The sequence below is a fragment of the Corythoichthys intestinalis genome, chromosome 18 (assembly GCF_030265065.1).
Source record: "Corythoichthys intestinalis isolate RoL2023-P3 chromosome 18, ASM3026506v1, whole genome shotgun sequence".
Taxonomy (NCBI): domain Eukaryota; kingdom Metazoa; phylum Chordata; class Actinopteri; order Syngnathiformes; family Syngnathidae; genus Corythoichthys; species Corythoichthys intestinalis.
In genome coordinates, this window is record NC_080412.1 from 21,021,318 (window position 1) to 21,045,943 (window position 24,626).

Here is a 24,626-nt window from a genome sequence, read left to right on the forward strand (position 1 = left end):
GTCATATCATAATTATGATTTTTTAATGACAGTCTTATGGTGCCACTGTCAAATAAAGTCACCAAATACTATAACTAGCAATTAATGAAACAACTAGAACAGTAACTGAAGAAATAATTACCACAGATTATGAATTTTGATTGTTGTTTACATCTCTAGCGCTGCAATGCATGCTAGGAGGCATGTTGGATGACAACAGTGTTGACAGCAGATGGCAGCAGAGGTTGACTGTCTCCCCAATGGGAGCAGTGATGGCCAAATGAAGCTTCTTGAAGCAATGATGGTTCATTTAGTCTTATGACAGTTATATGATGCCGCTGTCAAATAAAGTGTTACCTGTAAACTTTTTGACACCGAACGTGTCGGCGGCGACATTTTTACGCATATCATCTTTAAAGCCTCGTCACACTGTGATTATGTCACCCACGTGCCGCTTCAAAGTGCGGAAGTTGATGTCCACACCAGTTTTTATTTGAAGTCAACCGACCAAGTAAAACGGGAGATAATGTCATTTGATATTTATAGTTTTATACTTCTATTGCACTCATAAATAAGCATTAAAACGCTGCATGGACCATGTGATTATCTTCATATTTCCATCATTTCTTGTCCTTTTTCAAAACCGAGAGCAGCACGAAAGGCTACATATTCCAAGAGCCACTGTGAGGTCAAGAAGGACAAAACTAATGTAAACATTCTTAATAAATTGCAGAGCAAGGTGTCACCTAAGGAAAGGGAGGCATGCGAAGCGAGCAATGGCGTCGGATTGAGCGAGCGACTTTGAAACGTGCGGAATGAATCGAAAACTAAATTTCATTAACTCAAGGAAAAAGATGAGCTGTATTTGTCCTTGTTTTCCTTGTCCTAGCTCCTTGTCCTGTTCAAGAGGAACCTTGAGTCTTATTTCTGAAAAAAACTGAACTGAACTAGTTTATTGTAAATATTTTTGAAAATAATTTTTTTCATTGTTATTATTGATTTTTTTTCTCCACTATCAATCTTTTTAATTTGTATATAGATGTGTGTTTGAGAAGCTTGATTTTATATATATACTTTTGATAAGGTGATGGGTGCAGTACCTAACCTCACAAAAAGATATCATCCAAACCCTTCTTGTGTTAGATGGTATATATTTATATATATTATATTTTTTTTCTCACTATTTTGCACTGTATGTAAACAGTTTTGACCATAGTACAGTGGTACCTCTACATACGATGTTAATACGTTCCAGGACCTTATTTGTAAGTCGAAATGGTCGTATGTCGAGCGGGATGTTCCCATAAGAGTACATTATAATTCCATTAATTCGTTCCACAGCCCGAAAACCCACACTAAATCCTTAATAAATACCGCTGGTACTATTACAAATGGCAATTACACATAGCAAAACACATTGATTATAAATAAAAAACGGAATTATAATATAATAATAATAATAATCATCATAATTCCTGTAATAATGTAACGAATCGGGTTCTAATGTGGCGGACTTTTTTTTTTCTGTTCCTGAACGCACCGCGTGACTGACGTGACAAGTGAGAGGAGCGGTGCGGTTGAGTTTACTTTCACTTTCAATGTTTTCCTGAGTACACAGTCAATTGCGGCGGACAGCAGGCGTTTTGTGTTGGATAAGTTCTGAAATAAATAATAAAAACCTGACAAAGCTGGCGATTTCTTTGACGATGTAACCACAATAATAATTGTCAACCTAACTTATAAAAACTGGCAAACAGTGGTCGGAGGAGGACCGTGGAGATGTATTGTTGAGCCAGTTCAGGGATGCGGACCCCATGCTCATAATTCTCTATAATTTACATCTTAATTTAGAATGTAAGCGTCACCTTTTTCCTTGTTTCACTACCTGTACCAACCTTTTTGAAACCTGTGTTGATTTCTGTCACAAGAAAGTCAGCCATGCGTCTGTCTGCGTTGCTGTCATGTCAATGTACATATTTCGAGCATGTCGTTGGATGTAGAAACAAATGACGAGTCAAATTTTTCGTTGGATGTCGAAAAGATCGTGTGTCAAAGCAATTGTATGTCGTGGTTTCACTGTATGTGTAAAGGCTAAAAACGCCTATGACCATACCTACTGTTTGTGTTGAATTGTCAAACATAAAACTATCCAGTCTTAGTTTTTTCTATTGAATGTTTGTCCTAACAAGTTGAATAAATATTATCAAGCTTAAAAACGGTTGGCCGAGCATGTGTGGTTGTCAATGGGACATCAACATTACAAATTTTGAAAAAAAGATTTTGGGATTTTTTTTTTTTTTTGTCGTTTTTGAGTCCAAAATGATTATAATTGGTCAATGAAGAAAACAATAGTTTGGATATGAAGGTTATGGTTTCCTGAAAAAAGGGACCCAACCTGGCCATTGTGAACAATTTTTTTCTTTGAAATATAAAGGCAACATCAAAGGCATGCAAATTCGGCCAAAATAGCGTAGGTGTTAAAGGGTTAATATATTTTGGTGTAAATATCCTATAAAACAGTGAGAAAAGCTGCGGCTTATAGTCCAGTGCGGCTTTTCTATGAACAAATGTTGTTTTTGTGCCAAATATGGTGGGTGGTGGCTTACAGTCAGGTGCGCCTTATAGTGCGAAAATTACGGTATTTGTTCATATTTAAATCGCTCTTGACTATAATGAGCAGGGTTTAAAGCAGGAAAAAGTAGTGGCTTATAGTCAGAAAATTATTGTGATTAATTTAATCGATTTCTCAGCCAGGCCTACATCATTACGATAATGTACAAAAACGACATTAGACGATCATTACCGGCACAAAATTTGGTGATAATGTTGTTACTTTCTGCATAATAATGTGATGTTTTGCTCCAGCTATCATGATAGTGATCTTGTTGGTATCAAAATATATGGAAGAGGATTAGGGCCAATGAATAAAAAAAAATTAAAAATTCTGACACAAAAGGCGGAATTCTGAGAATAAGAAGTTTCAATGTAAAAGTAAGAGTCCTGCCAGCAGTATTTGTTGACTTCAATGGCCCCTAATTCTTTTGTAAAAATAGTCTTTCGATAGCACAATTTTTAGTCAGTTTTGTTTGTATAAATGCATAAAAATGACAGGTGAATCTAAACCCTGTGTAATAAGAAACTATCATATTCTAAGAGACAGATTCTGATTTTAAAGTAAAATTTGACCACAAGTACTAAATATGACATCACCCCATCTTGTCAAGCACGGCGTGTGCCTCTGTTTTGGGGCCCGAAAAGTCTACCGTGTGTAAAAAGTAAATGGTTTGGCAGATGTCAAAAGCGGATATTCTGTGAATAATTGAACAGACACCAGTTGCCCCTGCGGTAAGATGTGAGGAAGACCAACGCGGGGGGGAGGAAAGGGGCGTTTGTTTACGCTCAAGTAGAACACCGTTCCAGATTAGAACAGGCTGCTCTCTACATCCGATCTTTTCCTGTTAGCTGCCAGATAAACATCAATGAACTGATTCAAAGAAACAACGCTTAATACACTGAAGAAGAAAGACAGATCGCATTCCTTAGATCTTAAAACTGTTTTAGAAAATTTCTACATGACTGTGTAGAAACATTGCAAACTATACGGTTTAAATTGTCTATATTGTGGGCTCTTTTCATTATTCTTCTGCGAATTTGCATTAATTTGTCACTGTTAGACGTCCAGTCCATTTGAAGTGGGAGTGTTGGCAGCGAATGAATGAATGTTCATTAGCACCGTCTATGGCAACCAATGAGTTCATTGTTTGGTTCCATAAATGTGTCAAATTCAAGAGGAAGCGACGCCGAAATGCCCCAAAATCAAAAGGAAGTGACCCAGTATCAATATGAACTGACCCAAAATTAACAGGGAGTTACCTACGGAAGTTAACCAATCAGCATGAAACTAACTATTCCTACACAATTTCTCAAGAAATGGGGGTGGCGTGGCTCAGTGGTAGAGTAGTTGTCCCCCAACCCAGAGGTTGTGGGTTAGATTCTACGCCCTGATGAACTCGCCGAAGTATCCTTGAGCAAGATACTGAACCCCACATTGCTCCTGGTGCTGCGTCACCAGTAGGTGGATGGCGATGTAGTGTAAAGCACTTTGAGAGCCTTGAAAGGTGGAAAAGTGCTATACAAGTATAACACCATATTGAATTACTTATTGATAATGCTGGGCAACTTAATTACAACTCACAAATTAATACAGTCAAATGTTTTAACTGAGCATTAAAGTGTCTGTGACACAAAAAACATGCTTATTTCATAATACATGCGGTATTTTATGCTCCTGAATGAAATGGACGGCTTGGATGTATGTGGAAGTGATCGATATATTTATTCAATTTTTTTTTTTTTTAATCCCGCGCTTCGAAAACCAGAGACTTCCGGCCATGGTGTCGGACTGAGGAAGAAGGTGTGATGTCAGCGGACAAACAATCTTGACAATACAGCCATTAGTATGGTATTCAGAAGGACTGCGGATTCATCTGATTTTGTGGATTAATTGGTTTATTTTTTGCGTCACGCAAGCCCTAATGTGCTGCAGGCTTTTGTTGCTACACCAGGAAGAGTGGTGTGAGGCTTTTTGGATTTCCAAAAGATCCTGTTCACCACTAAGAAAGGGCAAAACAAGTATGACAATGAAGCAACCACTGGACGAATGATTAAGTGTGTAAGCTACATGTTTTATGGTATGTCAAATACTTGAATCATGGCAAACGTTTTAATGAGGAGGTGGCTTGCATTTTGTGGCTGACAATGCTCTCTGTACACCGAGAAGGCCACTCGGCCGACGACCGGCTTGTCGCACACAGTGGTCCCCGCTGATAAAAGCGTGCCTCAGCTTGGGCCCAGGGAGCTCCCCGCTCTTGTCGCCGATACTCGATTGTGAAGAGACTTCCACCCCTCTCGTCCTCTTCCAGTGCCCGCCTATAGGGCGTTATACTCGGTCCACCATAAATGCGCTATTTTCGGCATTTATTCCCCTCTGCGTCCCTGGCGACGAGCACTGCCTGAAAGTTCCCCCTCAATAGGCTGAATTCTAAATCAGCTGAAATCGTTACTCTACCGACGTCATCACCCAGAGGCGCTAGAGCGTTATAATGACAGACGGGGCTAAACGGCAGATTAAAAGACAAATTTTTCGTCATCTGCGCTTTGCCAAATTGCTGTACAAAGTCAAAATATAATTTTAATTTACATAACAATGCTACTTAAAGATGTTTCTATGGTGTCACAGGCGCTTTAACTCACTGCCAATAAGTTATTATAAATGAATATTTATTTAATATGGCAGTACATTTAAAATAATAGTGTGCTAAATACAGTGGTACCTCAACGTACAACCGCATTGACATGTGATCCTTTCGAGATCAAAATTAAAATTTGACTTGTCATTTGTTTAGACATGACGACATGCTCGAAATACAATGATTTATGACTGCATCACAATTTCGTTGGGAAATTGTTTTCCCAGAAGACGGACGCATGGCGGATTTTCTTGTGACAGAAATCAACATGGGTCGCAAGAAAGTTAGTGCAGGTGGTGAAAAACGGAAAAAGGTCCTGCTTACCATTGAAATTAAGAAGGATAGAAAAATATAAGCTTGGTGAGCGTGTGATGGAACTGGCTCGACAATATGGCCAGTCTCCTCTGAGCTCTGTTAGGCAGTCTCTTTAAGTTAGTGACAATCAAGATGCTTTTTTATTTCCGATTTATTCTTATGATTATTGTAACATCGGTAAGGAAGTCGCCAGCTTCATGAGTTTTGAATCTTTTTTTTTTTTTTAATTTCAGTACTTGTGCACCACAACACGGCTACTGTCCCCTGTAGCCGACGCCAACAACATGAAAAAAAGCAAAAAACCCCCTCTCTACCGCACCTCTCTCTCTTGTCAGTCACACGGTGTGTTCAGGAACAGCATGCAAAAGACAACGGCCACATTGGAACCCGATTTGTTACATTATTATAATTATTATATTATTATTCCGATTTGCATTAATAATTTATTTGTTTTGCTATGTGTAATTGCTATTTGTAATTGTACCAGCAGAATTTATGTGGGATTTAGCATATGTTTTTGGGCTGTGGAACGAATTCATCCAATTATATTGTATTCTTATGGGAAAATCCTGCCCGACATACGACCATTTCGACTTACAAACCAGGTCCTGGAACTAATAAAATTCGTACTTAGAGGTACCGCTGTAATACTTTTTTAATCTGTTGTCTGATTGTACGTATGACAATCTTATGCGATTACGGTAAGCGCAAATACAAAATCATTTTATTGAATAATCCATTTATTATTAAAAACAAAATACAACTCAATTAATTTATAATGGGAGGACTGGCTTTGGATTCCCATGTTTCACTACCACTGGCAGCGAAAGCCGTCCAATCCTTTTGATTGGGAGGGAACGTTCGTTCATTCGCCCCTCCTAGTCAAAATGTATTGAACGGGTAACAGCGCCAAATGGCAGCCAGTGAGTGCCCTACAAAATAGCATAATATTATTCCAAAAAAAATAATAATAATAATATCAGGGCCAACGATCTTGAGATAACATAAACTTAAGCTTAGCGAAAACCTACACTGCCTTTATGATACTATGAAACAATGATGACGATGACACTAAAGTTATCATGAGCAATATATGATATTGTCAGGATTATTATTATATTAATCATATAATGAGGTGCCATCACCTGTTCCAGCATGTTCTGCAGCCTCTCGGCCTCGAGGTCGATGACAAACTTCTTTTCCTGCCTCCGGTCCAGGTCTTCCAGGAGCCGTCGGTAATTGGCATCGTTGAAATTCTCTACGCAGATGGCGCTCACTTGCCAGTTGTTCTGCCCCGCCCTCTCCATGATGGCCTGCAGGATGGCATATCCTGTATTGTGGAATACGACACAGTTAGAGACTTTTACACACCAGCCCAACTTGCATCAAATGATCTCCACCTTCAATTCAGCGCCCTGTTTGAGGATGACTCCGATAAACTTTGACAGCACGCTCCATTCACATTAGACAGTGTAGCAAAAAATGCTTGGGAATCACCAATCCATCTAGGTCAGTGGTTCTTAACTTGGGTTTGATCAAACCCCAGGGGTTCAGTGAGTCGGTCAAAGGGACTCGGTGAAGGTTAAGACCCGCAGGGCCTATTTTTGGACACTGGCTAAATCTAGGTAAAGTGGTGTTTTAGACCAGGTTTGGACTTGTTAGTCCCCAATTTACAGGCTTTATTCCGATTCTTCCAACTGCTAGTCCTCTAGTTGATGGGAGGAGAAACTGGTTTGCTCAGTGGAAGGTTGACTCACTTGGTATGAGGAAGATCAACAGATCTACGGGTAACATGCACACAATATTTGCGTCACATTTTACGCCATGAAAATGACATGTGAGGCAAGGATGTAATTAAATGAAAATGTCGACATGAAAACAAAAATAGAAACGGTGTGAAATAAATTGAGTATAATTTCATTTTCTAATGTGAAAAGCAGATTTAAAAAAGCAAAATTGTTGTAAATTTACGCTGTTTATTGGATTTGTTAGATGATTCATGTGTTTTTTTTTGTTTTTTTTTCACATAATGACTTTGTGTACAAATTTAAGATGTAAACATGCCAGAAACTGCACAGTCAAGGTTAATGCAACAAAGCAGGTTTAATGTTGAACAATACTGTATAAGTTATATTCTTCCAAATTTGAATGAAAAATTCTAAGATATGTGCATTGGGCCAGTCTTGTTTTAGTGGTCTGATGATGCTGCAGGCATAAGGAAAAAAACATACATTTTGGCCTGTTTAAAAACATGCTGTCTAAACGAGAAGAAATTTGAAATTCACTTGGGTTTTAGCTTGTTAGCTTAGATATATTGATTTTGAACTAAAAAAAAAAAAAAAAAGTTGTAATTCCGAAGAGTTCGGTAAATGCACGTGTAAAACTCATGGGGTTCAATACCTTTAGCAAGGTTAAGAACCTTTGGTCTAGGTATAGTGCACTTGCTTCGAAACGCGGCTCATTAACCCAATAAGTACATTTACATCAGAATTTTCTGAAAGAATCTTAATAAAAACAAGAGCAAGAGGGCTTAATGATGAGGCTACCCAATGATTTTCATTCACACGTTGTTCTGTACTTGAGGGCAAGGGGGGTCCTTGTCGAGTTGCTGTGAAAAGAAGACGAGTGACTGCGACGAACTGTGAGTGCGGCTGTTCACCAGCAGGAACAGATGTACCGCTTAAACGGCCCCTCCTGGTGGCCATCACAATCTGGCAACTCGTCTCCCTTTGCTACCAATTAGTGGCTTAACCTGCACTCTGGCAACCCGGCTCATCCCCCTCTACATTCCCTCCTTCCCACCTGCACCTTTGGAAACCCACAAGGCAGAAGATAACACAGATGAAGTCTGCGCACACACACTAACAGGTCGTGCTATTAGGTACAGCTATGCCCATCTTGTTTTAGCCAAAACAGGACAGTTTTAATACAGAATTTCCTCAAATTAGAAAGTTGAAATCTATTATCAGTAACATTGTTGATATCTTTTCAGTGCAGCCGTCCCAAAAATATTTGCCACCATCATTTATGACTGCATGGAGAAGAGAGTATTGCGTTTTTTTTGGACAATAACGCGAACCATCAATGAACTAGTTTATTTACATACTTAAAGCGCAAGTTCAGAATTTTTGACATTTGGCTTAATCTTCGAGTTAGCGGGGGTTTAACTAGTTGGTGGTGTTGATTACTACAAATTCTGTGCAGTTTGTAAGTTATTTGTTAGTTTCAGGGCTCAGGAGTGGCTAAGCTAATGGTCAATGGTCCCTTCCTAGCATGGCAATAAAAAACTGATACAGATCTAGGAACAGATCCAACATAGTCAAATAAATTCAAAATGCAGATGGTTGTTCCAAAACACCCATGCGGCCAAAACAATGTCACACCAAACTGCAGTAATTCATTTCATTCTGCAGGACTATTTTTTTTTAGATGTGTAATACGACCACAATAGAGAGGAATGCTTCGGCAGCTCGTGCTCATGCTGCATTCGAGGAAGGTGGGAAGTCGGACTTATCCTGCTCGGATGGTACCTAGCTGCGACCTTAAAGCGTTCCAAGCGAATGTAAACAGCAAAGATGGCTGATTGCGACAAGTTGTTTTTTGAATTGTCCATCAAAAGATATTTTGACCTCCAACCTCTCGTAATCAAATAGTGGAGGCGTTCCAATGATATTGTTCCAGAACGGCGGTTGGACACTCTTGACTTCCCACCTTCCTTGAATGCAGCATCAGTCTGCAGAATTAACTGACGACGGGCAACATGGTGAAATGTGCATTTAAAGGCTGTGGAAACAGAAGAAATGGGCAAAGCAGTTTCCACAAATTCCCTATGAAGAACAAGGAACCATATAAACTGCTTACTCGCTGCTGGCTACGACATAAAAAAAAATCAGAGTTGAAAAAAAAACTGATGTGATATCACTCCGCTCTTGCTCCTCTGCAGAGCTGCTGGATTAGAAATGTTGCTCTTCACACTGCAACTATTGAAATGACATTGACATTATTGACATTGACAGGTAAGTTTTACTAACATTATGCTGAAAACATAGCTAACACAATTGATTGCATTGGTCATTGATGATTTCATGTGTGCATATGTTGTTTTTTATTGGCATGCTAAATCAGCCCAATTGAATCGCGCTAGCTTAGCCACACCAAAGTCCTGAAACTAACAAATAACAAACAAACTACACGGAAATAACTAATTAAACCCTAGTTAATGCGAAGATTAAGCCTGATGTGTGGTTACCTCCTAGTGTGTCCCTGTGATTTGCCCATTGATTTCACCAGTTGTACCTGCTCCTAGTGTATCCTCCAACCTACATCCTCCTGTGCCACCCACCTGTTCCTCGTTGTCTTGTTACCCCTTATCTGTGTGTGTGTGTATATAAGCTCCCAGTTTCTTTTCACTCCGTGTCGCGACATTTCCAATGTGCATGTCCACGCTCATGTCAGCATTTTCCTCCAGTTCCTCGTATTCCTCGTCCTGCTTTGAAAGTAAGTTGATTTGTTAGCCTGATTTTTGTTTGTTAAGTTTCGTACGTTTTTGGATTCCCTGGTCGTTTTGTTGATACTTTGTTTTTTGTTGGCATTAATTAAAACATTATTGCACCACTTTTTTTTGCCTGACCTCTGTTTCCCTGCACTTGGGTCCACACACCACCTGCCTACCCACACTTCCCTGACATGATGTCAAAAATTCTGAACTTCCCCTTTAAGGCACATTGGATTATAAAGCGCATTAGTGCATTAATGCATTTTTAAAAAGCATTTTATTTATTTATTTATTTTACTTAAATGTTTTTATGACATTCATTTATATGACAGTGGTTTCAAACTTGCAGCCCACAGGACGATATTTTGCAGCCACCATAGTCCACTTGTAGTATTGGTGTTGCCCGTATGGATTTTGTGATTGCTGATGAAAAATATAAATAATTTGAAATACAAACAATTTTTCGTTGATGGCGTTCAAATTTCTGAATTTGCACTACCACAGCTGGCAATAGACCTTTATTTTTTAAATGATTAAAAACATTTTTTTAAAATTAATTTCATCTAGTAGCTGACAGAGAGGGTTGTAGTATACAGTGGTGTGGTATGTCCATGGTATTAAATTTTACAGTGAGCAGACCATTTTTATAATCGAGGCAAAATGCTACCACTCACAACTTAAAAACGAGAAACCCCACAGGCCAAATATCTATCTAGCTATAACGTTAGCTATTTAGTAACATTATGTCTTGTGTTCAGTTAGATTTTTCCTCTGAAGCTTTTGTTCGATGAATAAGCAGTATTATACATTCAGTTAGAGTCTCAATATTATCCAGAGGTTCTAAATAAACAACCTACATCATAAACATACATGTGCAACATGAATACGACGTAAATAAATGCTCAACGTTGAGAGCAGCGTGCATTTGAGTTGACCGCAGCTTAGGGGTTAGGTGTGTGTGCTAGGTGCGTGCGTGAGGACAGCTTTCCTTTGTGTGCGTCCGTGACCAAACGTAACTACAGTTTCCTTTTTGAATAGAAACTTTGTGGTGTTTACTTTGGATTTTCAGTGCTGGGGTCTTGACAGTTTAGATTAGGTATGTTTGAGTCTATTCTATTCTGTGGTTTTGTTTCAAATTATTTACTCAAAGATTTTAACAGATTTATTGAAAAAATGTGCTTTTTATTTATGACTGTTAAAAAAAAATTCACCAAAATAGTTACTCACTGTTGCCACCCTTTATGCTGCTTCATCATTTTTGCCAGACCTGTGTTTTATTATTACCAAGGGGCTTGCCATGCCCTTAAAGGACAAAGGTACATAGTAATAAGTTTTAAAATAGAATAAAAAATAGATAAAAGCAAATCAAAAACATCATGAGCAATCATCGATCGTTCGATCGCTTCCAGCCCCTCCCAGTTAAGACGGATTGAACGTCTATTGCTGACAATTGGTTGTTTTTAATATCAATTCCCTCGTTTGCTAACTACTACATTTCATACTCTGTGACCTGGGCTGGCAGTGAATGAGTTAAGCTAATGATTTTTGAATGACTTTTGAATAAATGTCCACTATAGTGACCACTGTCGCTGAAAGGGTTACACTAAACTACCAATTACTACTATTGATCGAATTAAATTAAACTTAATTAAATTACCTTAATTGTTTTATAAATAAATGTTTTATGTTCTCTCGTAAGTAACTTTGTAAAGTGCAATAATATGAGTCATTTTACAAAGGTAGTTGGAATGCTTTAACAAAACAGGCTTGACGTCATGAAGCGCAACCAGAATTCATGGATAAGGCACACTATCTTACAAGGCGCATTATCAATTTTGGGTAAAATTAAAGGATTTTAAGTACGTCTAAAAAATACAGTGCAAAAATTTGCTGGTGGTAGATCCCTGTAATTCTAGTATACACGGCCATCAGCAGGCCTGGTCCATGTTGCAAGATTAAATACGATTATCTGTCATGCTTTCTTGTGCCACACGGACAGCCGGCCGGCCAGCCAGCGGTGCAGCGGGCAGGTGGGCCAGCTGATTCCTGCATGATAAACGTGCCGCCTTGGATTGATACATCAACGACGGTGGGCCAGCAGGCCAACAGGACAGCATGTGATCCTGTTTAACGACCATTCCAAATCTGCATGTGTGCCCATTCTCCTTTGAATTAGTGCTTTCAGATTATGTTAAAAACAAAAAACAAAACATCTATCATTATATGTACAAGGAGGCGCAAGCCGGAGAAGAAAGATTGTCTTGTTTACAAACCGGCTCGAATGTCCTCATTTTTCACATGCTCATTCACGTAGAAAGGGGGGGAGGGGGGATTTTTATCTTTCATGTCCACCACCGGAATAACAATTTGTTTCAGGGTCAAACAGTAATTGTCCTTTTCTCAATTGCACTAATTGGTTGGTTTCAATGTTTTCATGATTCAGTCACTGATGGGCATAGACGCTGATCCATTTGTACTGGACGTTTGTTCATTTGCTGCCATCCCTCCTAGTTCAAATTGACTGGACGTCTACTAGTGATAAACTTATACCAGAATGAAATATGGTAGGTATATTTTAGGGATTTACAGTACACGCATCAATCTTCGGCACCTGTTGCTTTTGGTTTTTTTTTTTTTGCATCAGGGCTGTTTATTACATTAATTAAATGCAAAATTATTGTTGCCTGTAGTTTCCCAGTTAGCCAGTAGAAGGCATGTGCCCTCTTCTGTTGTGATTTTAATATCTCTGTGCTGATGACACTTTTATGGAGAGAGCTGGGCAGTCGTGTGCATTATATTATAGTAATATATATAAAGTATATTTATTATTCTTACATAGAAACAAAACCTTATCTGATGAATCGACAGTCCCTGTAGTTCACAGTATGCCTTCATGAGTGTGCTGAGAGCAGTGTGTCTCTTGATTTTGAACTGCATCACCGAGCCGTCTTGACTGGCCTCTTTCAGGTTAATGTGGTATACAGTGGTACCTCGACATTTGATCGCATTGACATACGATCCTTTCGACATCCGACGTAAAATTTGACTCGACAAATGAGGACATGCTCATAATATGATGAGTTACGAAATATGATGATTTTTCTTGTGAGCGAAATTAACATGGTCCCAAGAAGTTTCATGCAGGTGGTGGAAAAAAGGAAAAAGTGATGCTTACCATTCAAATTAGGAAGGAAATGATAGAAAAATATGACCCTGGTAAGCTTGTGAGTGAGCTGCCTCCGACCTCTGTTTGCCAGTCTCTAAGTTAAGGTGACAATAAAAACGCTTTTCTATTTCTTATTCATAATTATTATTGTAACATCAGCAAGGAAGTCGCCAGCTTCGTCAGGTTTTTTATTCATTTATTTCAGACCTTGTGTAACACAACACGGCCACTGTCCGCCGTAGTCGACGCAAACAACAATATGAAAGGTAAAACCTTCCCATTCTACCGCACCTCTTTCTTTCTTGACAGTCACACGGTGCGTTCAGGAACAGCATGCAAAACACAATGGCCACATTACAACCTGATTTGTTAAATTATTATAATTATTCTGATATGTAGTTATAATTTATATGTTTTGCTATGTGTATTTGTTATTTGTAACTGAACCAGCAGCGTAGGTTTCTGGGCTGTGAAACTAACTATGATGTAATCTTATGGAAAAATCCCGCTTGACATACGACCATTTCGACTTACAAATGAGGTCCTGGAACGAATTAAATTCGTATGTAGAGGTACCACTATATATACTATACTACACTATATATTTGTTTTTGTTGTATATAATACAAATACTGTAAATACAGTGCTGCTCAAAAGTTTGTGAACCCCCTCAACATTTTGGAATTTTCTATTATTTCAACCTGATTTCCTAATCAATCAATTCAGTAGTTTTTTTTTTTGTTTTTTTAACAGTTGTGTTGTCGAGACTAAATTAAAAAGAGTTTTCATCAACTGATGTAGGTGCAAAATTGAACTGTTTGGTCACAACCAAAACCGCCATGTCTGGCGAAAAGTCAACACTGCATACCACCAAAAGAACCTTCTCCCAACAGTGAAGCATGGAGGTGGGAATGTCAAGATCTGGGCTTGCTTTTCATCCTCAGGACCTGGACAACTCCACATAGTCCAGGGAATCATGAATTCTGAGGAATATTGTCAAATCCTAGAACATAACCTGACACCATCTGTTTTGAAGTTAAAGCTTGGCAGAAGGTGGATCATGCAACATGATAATGATCCAAAGCATTCCAGGAATACAACCAAGGAATGGCTGAAAAAGAAGAAGATTCGTGTTCTGGACTGGCCCAGTCAAAGTCCTGACCTAAATCCCATTGAAATGCTGTGGCGGGACCTGAAGCGAGCAGTTCATGCCAGACGCCCATCAAACCTCTCTCAACTGACTGCGTTCTGCAAGGAAGAATGGGCAAAAATCCCCCAAAGTAGATGTGAGAGGCTGATTAGTCACTACAGAAACCGTTTGGTTGAGGTAATCTCTGCAAAAGGAGGCGCAATATCCTATTAACTGAAGGGGTTCACATACTTTTGCACACATGATATCTGAGTTTTTCTTAAATCAACCACTTTTGTTAAATAAAGAATGACAATATAACTATTTCTTTTGTTTCAGTCCATTATTTGGAATGTCAGTATTGTGGATTTGGGTATAACTTAACATTTAATAAGGTTATTTTAGTTTTTTTTACAAAAAATCTGACCATCGCTGTGGGGTTCACAAACTTTCGAGCAGCACTGTATATTAATGAATACATTTCAATTGATGACAATAAAAACAATTAAAATCAATAAAAATAGAATAACACTAAAGTTGATAAATGATAAATGAAATAGCATTTTTATATTAAAAATAATAATAAAAAATTAATAAACATTTTTAAATAGAATATTCGTTTTACTTTTTGTAATTTGAGCTATGTTTTTTTCAATATAACAAATTCAAATTTATATACGTCATAATAAAGAAACCATACACTGCTATATGTTTTCAGGGTCTACGAAATACTCATCAAGCAACTTTAAAATAATAGACTATATTTCGGAGACAAATCCATCCACAAAAGTAACTGAAAAGGTTTACAAATGAAATTCGATCCTGATTTGTCTTACTTTCTCAGCTGTCTTGTCCCCGCCTACTACAAAATCTCCAAACAGACGATGATGTCACACCGAGAATGAGCTGCAAATTTTTTGCAGTCTACCAACATGTTATGTGACTGTTCAATCATTCCGTCAACATATACTAGCTAATACTGGACTAGATAGCTAAAAGTGATCATCAATTCTGGCTGTGATGTCACAACCAGAATTTCTGAAAAAAATCGGGTGTTCCTGAAGCATTGTTTTGTGTGGAATAACCATGAGATTGTAAAATAGATAAATAAATTTAAAAACAGCCAGATTTGAGTGACAAATTTATTTTCTACATGTAAAATTAAATTAGTGCCATCATTTTTCATTATTTTGACATAGTCACCAATTCATAGCACCGCTAAAGGGAACCTTAGACTTAAAGACTTGTAGGCTGTAATAAGCCATCATTATTCTCTTCTACTAAAATATGTTATTAGAAACACATAAAATATTGCCATTGATTTACAATGTAATACTTACGCTACGACCTAAGGATGGCGCCATGTTTTATGCGTGCAATGAACGCTCGGGGTGATGACGTAGTTGGCCTGGACTGGGAGAATAGCTGTGCAAGATAGCAAGTGAAGCTAGTACAACAACTGGCATGATTTTGTCACATTTTGCTGCTGGTTAGATTGTTTTGTGACAGAGCTGTGGGATGAGTTCACAATGTCGTACCTGCATCCAATTCCAGCTCATCAGCCGTGTCTTTAAACTGATCCAAGGCAGGTTGCCAAGATATTGACTTGCTGCCATTTGACAGTTTGTATTCTCCCTTTGTTGCTTGCCTTGGTTTTATATGTGGCGAGACATCCGACCCATGTGCACATTGGTTAGAAGCGGTAAGTACTTACTGTGTGTTTTTATTGAGTCTTTATTACTATTTCATTACTATTTCAAAATATTTTTTGCATGTGCTTCCCTCTCATACTTTTAAGCATTGTCCTTTCTTGTGGTAGCTTTAAAGCAGATCTGTTGACCACATTAATCACCTAGCATATTTAAACCACCCTTATTTGATATTACTACGTTTAAGTATTTTCTTAAGGCATCTTTATTATGTCCTGCCTGTTTGCATCAAAACACACTGAAATTGCACGGTCGTACTCTAGGTGTCAAATTCGCTTCTTGTCGGCGTTGACGCTTCGTCGGTGTAGCACATTTTGCCAGAACACCGGTTTTGTCCTACTCTCGTCTTGTCTCATCCCGACTTTCCTGTTCATTTTGCTTTTGCTGCTCGTTTTGTGAAATATCGACAGTGCTGTCATGCTCATTCAAATTGAAAGGGGTGAATGGATGACATGTTTTTCTCGCTTGTCATACTCTGGAAGCCCAGCAGCATAGTCCAGTGATGTCACCGCCCTGCGACATCAGCAACAGTGGCGACCTACTAGTGAAACTACCGTATTGGCCTGAATATAAGACGGCCCCGATTATACGACGACCCCCTCTTTTTCAAGACTCAAGTTTGAAAAAAGACGTTTTGAACACCAAGTTAATTTTTATACAGAAAATAATTACAGTACATCTGAAACAAATGATTATAACAATATATTTGAGAGAAAAAGCATGTTATTTTGCCTCACTCAAATCTTAATATCTGAATATTTAAATATGTAAATTAAAGTGCAATCACATTCGTAGATGAATGGCTTCTGGTTTTTGAAATATAAATAAACCAATCTATTGTGATAAAACAACAAAATTGCAATAACTGCATTAACCATCAAAGTGAAGTCTAACTGTAACTGTAGTCTTGAAACAAATCTGAATAAGGAAAAACATTGCAATAAAATAATGCAAACTGGTTAAACTTGAGAGTAGCTGAGATTTGTCATGACAGAACATCGCTTCAATGATATCTGGCACCATCTAGTGTCGTGAATGGGTATAATGTCAAGACCACGAATATAAGACAACCCCCACTTTTTCAGTCTTATCTCAATGCAAAAAACACCGTCTTATATTTGGGCCAATACGTTAATTTTACAAATTGTATAAAAATGAAAACATCAAGAAGGGTTTTAATATCAAATACTTTAGGTCATACCAATGTTTATCTTTTAAGAACTACAAGTCTTTCTAACCGTGGTTCCCTTTAGAAAATACATTTAAGAGAATATTTACTATTTAACTTGGAGCCCTGTAAAAGGTTAAATGTACATCTAAAAGCACAGCATACAACAATCATCATTTTTAAAATGCTTTTGACTGAAGGCCCCGACTCAAGGACAAGATGAATAGAAAAGGAGTAATTTGGACATCAGTCAAGTCATTCTTCTCATGTCAATACGTACTCACGTGTCCTTTCGTTTCACTTCAATTCGTAGTATTTTTTTTTTTTTTTTTTTAACCTGACACACCGCCAACGTAGCTGTAGATCGATGAAAGGTTCAGGCCCGCGTTAATTTCTTGCTCCTTGCAAGGACGATTTATGGTCAATATAGAATGTTGTGCACAGTGTGCATATTAAGCAGTGGTATTCGAAATTCTTTCATCCACTACTACTTCAAAATACTGCTCTCAGAGTAAAACATAACGAGCAACACTGACAAAATAACTGATTTATAACATTTAATCAGTCAGCCGACATGGACGGCGATAGACGTCTAATTCATTTGGACTTTAATGAGTTTTAATTTTGTTTTTAAGAGCTACATGACTAGACGTAAAGGAGTTTATTACTCGTAGACGTTCATCCATTTGAAGTGGGAGGGTGGCAGCGAATGAACAACCCCACACTTCAAACGAATTGGACGTGTATCGCAGTCGATGTCAGCCGGTAAGAGCTAATGAGTTGAGAGAACCATTAATGAAAACCCAAACTATATAACAAGAGCCGGCAGCGAAGAGCTTCTTCACATTGACATTCTCATTTAGCCGAACATGTTGGGCGGCAACTCAATTTATCGATTATTCAATCAGATACATACATTAAACAAGTAAATGAATAATCCATGTAAATGAACAGATTTCAGATTAAAAAAAAAAAGTTAACTCACATATCAAATGACTGAGGTAATTATTTTAACTGCACATTAACTCAAGCCTCATTTTGAGCTAATATAGATTAATATTTCATCAATATGACAGTCCACTTCAAATTAAAGACTCTTGAATTTGTATACAAACTGTGATTAATTGTAATAAATCTCACAGTTAATTATTTTAACTATGTAACAAAGATATACGTCCAATACATTTAAAGTGGGAGGGCTGGCAGAAATCAGTCACTGCTAGCCTCTCCCATTTCAAAAGAATTGGATGTCTATCACTGTCAATGACATCCAAAAATAATATATTATTTTGTTAATATGGCAATATACTAAATAAAATTGTAGTAACTACTACATCCAGTTTTATACAGATTTGGATTAGTCGCAATGAATCTCACATGATTCATCCCGATTAAAACTAGTAACTATTGCCCAGCCCTTAAAAAAAGACCTTGTATTGCCAATGTCTGCATTATATTAGTAAACAATACATCCTGATATTGATACTGTATAATTCCTCCTCCATATTAGAACCTTCGATAAGCTTTGTCAAGTGGGTCCACCGGTTTCTTAATGCCGCCAAGTGCGAAAATAAGATGGGGGGGAAAAAGGGAATGGAGTTTAAGGTACAGATGGGACTTTATTCCAGTAACCCCTCCCATACTGTGCACACAGAGTAAATAAAAAAGCCTGATGCCTTCTGGAAAATGTGAAAGTGAGATGTGGTGATGATACAGCCTTGTAATGGGAACGAAAAGTCTCCGACAGGCAAAATGGGAAACCGTGAAAGTGGCTTCAGGTGTCGGAGGGTGGGGGAAAACACTAACTGGCCCAAGAGCTGCACTGTGATATTGATCGGCATTCTTCACCCCGCGGCATGTTGCGGACAAAGTACCGTCATTATTTCTTGCCGTGGTATTTGCGATTTCAGAGGGTCGTACAGGAAATGAGCAAGTATTCATCAAATGGCCCTCTAACAATGCCGATAACACCATTTACAGAAATCCGATCAGATTGCTAGGGATACATTGACCTTTTTTTTAACTGAAGGGACATCATTTTTTGAGCATTCATCAAAATACACAAGTGTGTACAAAGAATTTTGTCATTGACCATTGCACTTAGCTTTTTGGGGGATCTAAGTACACTGGCTAACATACATTTTTTGTTGCATGAGGTGTTTTTTGACTAACTCAATGCAACATTTAAGCGCTGATTTCATGTCTACCATCAGTTTTATTGCTGTATGCTTTAGTTCTAATGCAATAAGCCTTTTTCAAATTCTGACATTAGTGGTATTTTATACAGATTTTTAAATGTTGACAAAATACCAGTTTGACTATTCGGTCCTATACATAGTTTTATCAATTTTTCTTAATCGTTAGCATTGATAAACTTAGCTTCATTTGGAAATATTAGAGCACTTTGGCAGCAGGGCGGTGCAGCACATGCCACATTGTCACTACTAGAGTTGGGCATCGAGCATCGATGGGATCCTGGACTAACACTCTGATTCTCCCGGAACCGTTCGGATTTTAAAATTTCGATTCCATGTTTCGATGCCCTGACCACCGATAGGAAAAAAATAGCTGCCGAACACCACGAAGAAGAAGCCACATGAAACGTGTGTCTGTGCATTGCAACTTGATTTCAACTATGGACACGATGCGGCTGTGCTCAAAAGTTTTGCTCAACTTCACGAAAGAAAAATGTCCAGTATGCTCAATGCAACATTTGCAACTGCAACACAGTTATATCATGCAAAGGTGGCTGCACAACCAATATGATTAAACACCTCCGGCTTCATGGAATACAAGTGCCGAGTAGTGCATAGCTGAGTGCCACGCATTTGACATGCTGCGCCGGTCCTCTAACCAGTCAGAACCAGGTAAGTAAAACAATACATCACGTGTGTCTTCTGCTACACCTGTGACCCGGCCCCGGATTAAGTGGTAGATGATGAATGGATGGATGTAATAATTCAAGAATAAGTCATATTATTACGTCGGGCTAATGTAGCTATTTAATCAGCTACGTACTGTACGTAATGCGTTGCCACCTCAGTCAAAATCAACAGTGTTTAAATAGTCTTTTGTTTTAGAACCAGTTTTACAAATAAGCAAACCCTTATTATTTTGCCCCATGTACTAGTACATCAAATTATAACCAATAGAAGAATGTATACTAATGCTTCGTCCTAGCTCCCAGCTAAAGTACATGTATATAAAGTGCGTAGCGGCTCATAGCTACCTTAAAAGTGCGTATGACACCAAAAAGCATGTTTATTTCATATTTCACGCGGTGTTTTATGCTCCTGAATGAAATAGACCGCTTTGATGTGTGTGGAAGCGATCGTTTTAGATATTCAATTTTTGAATCCCGCGCCAAAAAAATGAGTGACTTCCGGCTTCAGTCTCGGGTTTAGGACGAATGCGAATGTGAAGTCACCCGGGTCACCATCAGCAACAATACAGCATTGCTTTATAGCATGCAGATGGACTGCGGATTCAGCCGATTTTGCGGATTAATTCGTTTATTTTTCGCATCACGCCAGCCAAACGGCTGCAGAAAATTGTTCCCGCACCAGGGAGAGGCGTGTGAGCTCCCTGGGTTTCTAAAGGTTCCCGTGCACTGCGGATATTGGCCAAAACAAGCCCTACTACTGTGGGACCATTGGACTTACGAGGAAGTGAGTAAATATCGTATTTTGTATTATGTATTATGTCAAATACTGGGATCATGGCACATGTTTTAATACAGGGTTGGCTTGCATTTTGTGGCTGATTGTCCACCGAAAATGCCACTCGGCCGACGACCGGCGACTTGTCACACACACCCCCGCCGGGAGAGCGCTATACTCGCTTATTGCCCTCTTCGTGTGCCCGGTGTTCTGTCAAATTTTCAACCCCATCAGAAATTGCAACTTTGTGATAAAAATGGTCGCGAATACAGCGATTACATAGTAATCACTACAAACTTTCTTTAAATAAAGGACTATTTACTTACGTTTGATCATGAACCGACATATAGAAAAGTTCTCCTCAGACACATCCTGCCATGTTAGAGGCACAACAACTGCACGCCGGTCTCTGTTTACGTCTTTGTCTTGTAGTAAAGCATTATTTTATGCCATATTCGTGTTGACCATGTGGCAGCCGGACTAACTACGGTGGCATAAAATATCATTAGGGAGGTGCAACAGTAAAGGTGAAATCGACAGTTTTGACCATTATGGAGTAATTTTGTCATGTCGTACTAAATAAATGCATTTTTATTATTTCATATTCCATTTAGCACAAGACTTATTTGTCATGACCATACCCTTTATGTAGCAATTGAGGGAAAATACTTCGATAAAAGAATATCCTGTAAAAATATTTGAGTAGAGAGACTGAAACAATAAAATTTTAAGGCTCTCTTCGTCGCATTTTCCTCGTTCTGAATAATTCCCCCTCAGTGGGTTGAAATGCAAATCAGATGAAACCATTACTCTGCCAACGTCATTCTCCTGTTGGGGACGCTAGAGCCTTATAATGGTAGGCGTGGCATATGTATGTGCTTTCTGCTTTTAAATGTCACGCCATAATATTCTGCCTATTGGTCCTATTGGACAGATTGTTCATATAGTTTTTCCCATCATGCTTCCGTGATGGAATTCCGCTCTCCTGTTGGCCTATTGTTGATGACGTTTCAATTTTGGTGTCACAGATAATGATGTGCACAGGCGCGAAAATGTTAGTGTTGATATAGCAGGTCGACGTCTGAGCCAAATGAGCACAAGACTCCTTCTGTTTGCGTCTCACAAATCCCACAGACTGTTCATTACATTAGTAGCACATTAGAGCACAGGTCTCCTCGCGTTTTTATGTCACGGAGAGTGAAAGAGGACATTGCCTCACTTGAAAGGTTAGATGGTATATATATATATATTTTTTCTCTGCATTTTGTTCTGTTATCTACTCCATACATGTATGAACAGTTAGGTTAAGTATATGGAATGATTCCAACGTGTTTGGCTGTTGTTTTATTCCGGTTTTACCCCAAGTATAAAATAGTGCTTGGAACGGATTAGGGGATTTACTTGTAAAACCCATCTATTTACAGAGTTTTCAGGTTACAAGACTACTTCCAGAACCAATTAATCTCGTAAGTAGAGGTACAACTGTTTGTTTAAAGCGCCCAAAAAAAGTGCATGTAAAATGAGGAAAAAAGACTGAACTCACCCCGATCGGTGTCGTAGAGAAAGACGAACTTGTTCCAATCGTAATGGTCCAGCAGGGACAAGATGGCCCCACGGATGGACGGCCGTAGTTGTAGGGTGAACTGGCTTTCGCCCTCGGTGGGAAAACTGGGTGTGATGAGGGAGATGTGCAGGGCGCTGCAGAAGGACGTCAACGTGTGCACCGAGCGCTTGTCGTAGAGGCCGAAGATGGCAAAGACACCTCGGGAGTACTGGGAGCAAACTGGGGGTGCCAAAAACAGTCATGTATTACACAATCAAGTTTGGTGATTTGGATATACATTTCAATTTCAACAATCGTTTCCAACGTTTGTGTCCTACTCCTCAACAACAAAAAAAGATGAATACCTTGATCAAGTTGTTGGCATGCTGCCAACAGCATAAAAAAACAAGAACAAACAATGTAGGGTAACAACAACGAGCCGACGCACTAACAAACCATTAACTCCTCTAGTTCCTTAAGAGGACGCCACAAGATGGTAAACACACATGAAAACACTCCTGTAAAAAAAAAACACACAACTCTTCTTCTACTTTCATCAGCAAAGCCATGCTCATCCCGAGATGTATTCTCCCCATTAAAAAAAAACATCAAAACAGCACAAAAAGACGCATAAGGCATTGTGTTGACCACACTGGACTGTTTAAGGGAGATCTTATTATAAAACAACAGTCCCTGTGTACTATAATTGCCCAACGTGGAACAACACAACAGGAAGATAATGAGCAGCCTACTCCATCCTCAGCTCAAAGTAGCTGCGAAAGCTCCTTTAACTATTTGAGGTAAACAACACACGCGTGATGTCAGCAAAATATTTGTGCAGCTTCACTTTCACCTAACGTTGGGAACCTTCTAGGTACCTCCCTATACGATACATGGACATACAATTTTTTCGATATACGACGTAAAATTAGATTCGTCATCTTTCTTGACATATGACGAAATGATCAAGATATGACGATTTACGACAGCGTCGCAATTTCATTGTTTTCCCGCAAGACGGCAGCACGTCGGATTTTCTTGTGAGAGAAATCATCATGAGTCCCAAAAGGTTAGTGAAGTTGGTAGTAGTGGTGAAACATAGATTTCACCATCAGTTGACAAGACGGCACCTACAGAACACTACTTCCCGTACGGGGCCGACCCAGGCAGAGCATTGCGGTGGCTTTCATTGTGATAAACTCAAAAACACGCTGCGTTCTAACGCCGGATATAGGTGGAAACAGGACGAAGGTTTTACTGCATACAAGCAGGCAGGAGTGTCTCAAGAGTAATTTGATCGAGAATTCAAGGTAATTATTATATAGAATTGCACCATCCATGCACTATGAAATGTTGTGAAAAGCTCTTTGTTTTGTGATGGCCGCCATGTTGGATTTTGTGTCTATACACAGTAGCGTAAATTTACATTCAACTTATCGGGTAATTTTTGGCCAATTTCCAGTTTTTTTGGCAAAAAAAAAAAAAAAAAAGTCATTTAGACAGTTGTTCGTCCATACAAAAAAATAAATCTGATTTTACGTGTTTTATTTTATGTGATATTTCAATCTAAAAACAACGAGGGCCAGATAGCCGGCAGGACATGCCGAGGCAACATCCGAATTCAAAATTCTAAATAAATTGTGATTGTACATAGAAAAATGCAAAATTTTCTTTTGTTGAGTAAAATTAAGATGATTCTGCATGCTTTACTTGAGTATTTAGTTTCTGATGTGAAAATTGATTTATTACCTGTTGAAAATCGAATTTGACACCCAAAGTACTACCGTGTGCTTTCAGCTTGGTTTTATTTATTTATTTAGTTACTGTATTTATGTTTAGATGCATACAGACAGACCATACTAAAGATGCCTTAAGAAAATACTTAAATGTAGTAATATCAAATAAGGGTGGTTTAAATATGCTACCGTACGTGACCAATGTGGTCAACAGATCAACAATCTGCTTTAAAGCTACCACAAGAAGACACAATGCTTAAAAGTATGAGAGAGAAACACATGCAAAAAGTATTTTGAGGCAATGAAAAGGTAATAAAAGACTCAATAAAAACACAAATAGTAAGTACTCGCCGCTTTTAACTGATGAGCGCATGTGTTGGACGTCTCGCCTCATAGAAGGAATTGCAGTAACTCGGTAGTATTCGTCGAGTGACAGTGACAACCTACGTCATCACACCGAGCGTCCATTGCGCGCTTA

The 24,626-nt window shown here is 38.6% G+C and overlaps 1 protein-coding gene across 6 annotated transcripts in view; it reads right to left on the bottom strand.

Annotated features, from left to right (window-relative positions):
- The window catches only part of LOC130906286 (glutamate receptor 4), a 226,358-nt gene that overhangs the window by 103,524 nt on the left and 98,208 nt on the right, over nt 1-24,626 (bottom strand). For all 6 annotated transcript variants that reach the window (XR_009061281.1, XM_057820452.1, XM_057820451.1 and 3 more), the window contains exons 3-4: nt 22,413-22,652; nt 6,689-6,873 (exon numbers count right to left, since the gene is read on the bottom strand). Coding sequence is in view for 5 of the 6 variants with exons in the window: in XM_057820452.1 (XP_057676435.1) it covers nt 6,689-6,873; nt 22,413-22,652 (425 nt within the window). In the remaining variant the exon portion in view is untranslated. The remainder of the gene's footprint in view (nt 1-6,688; nt 6,874-22,412; nt 22,653-24,626) is intronic.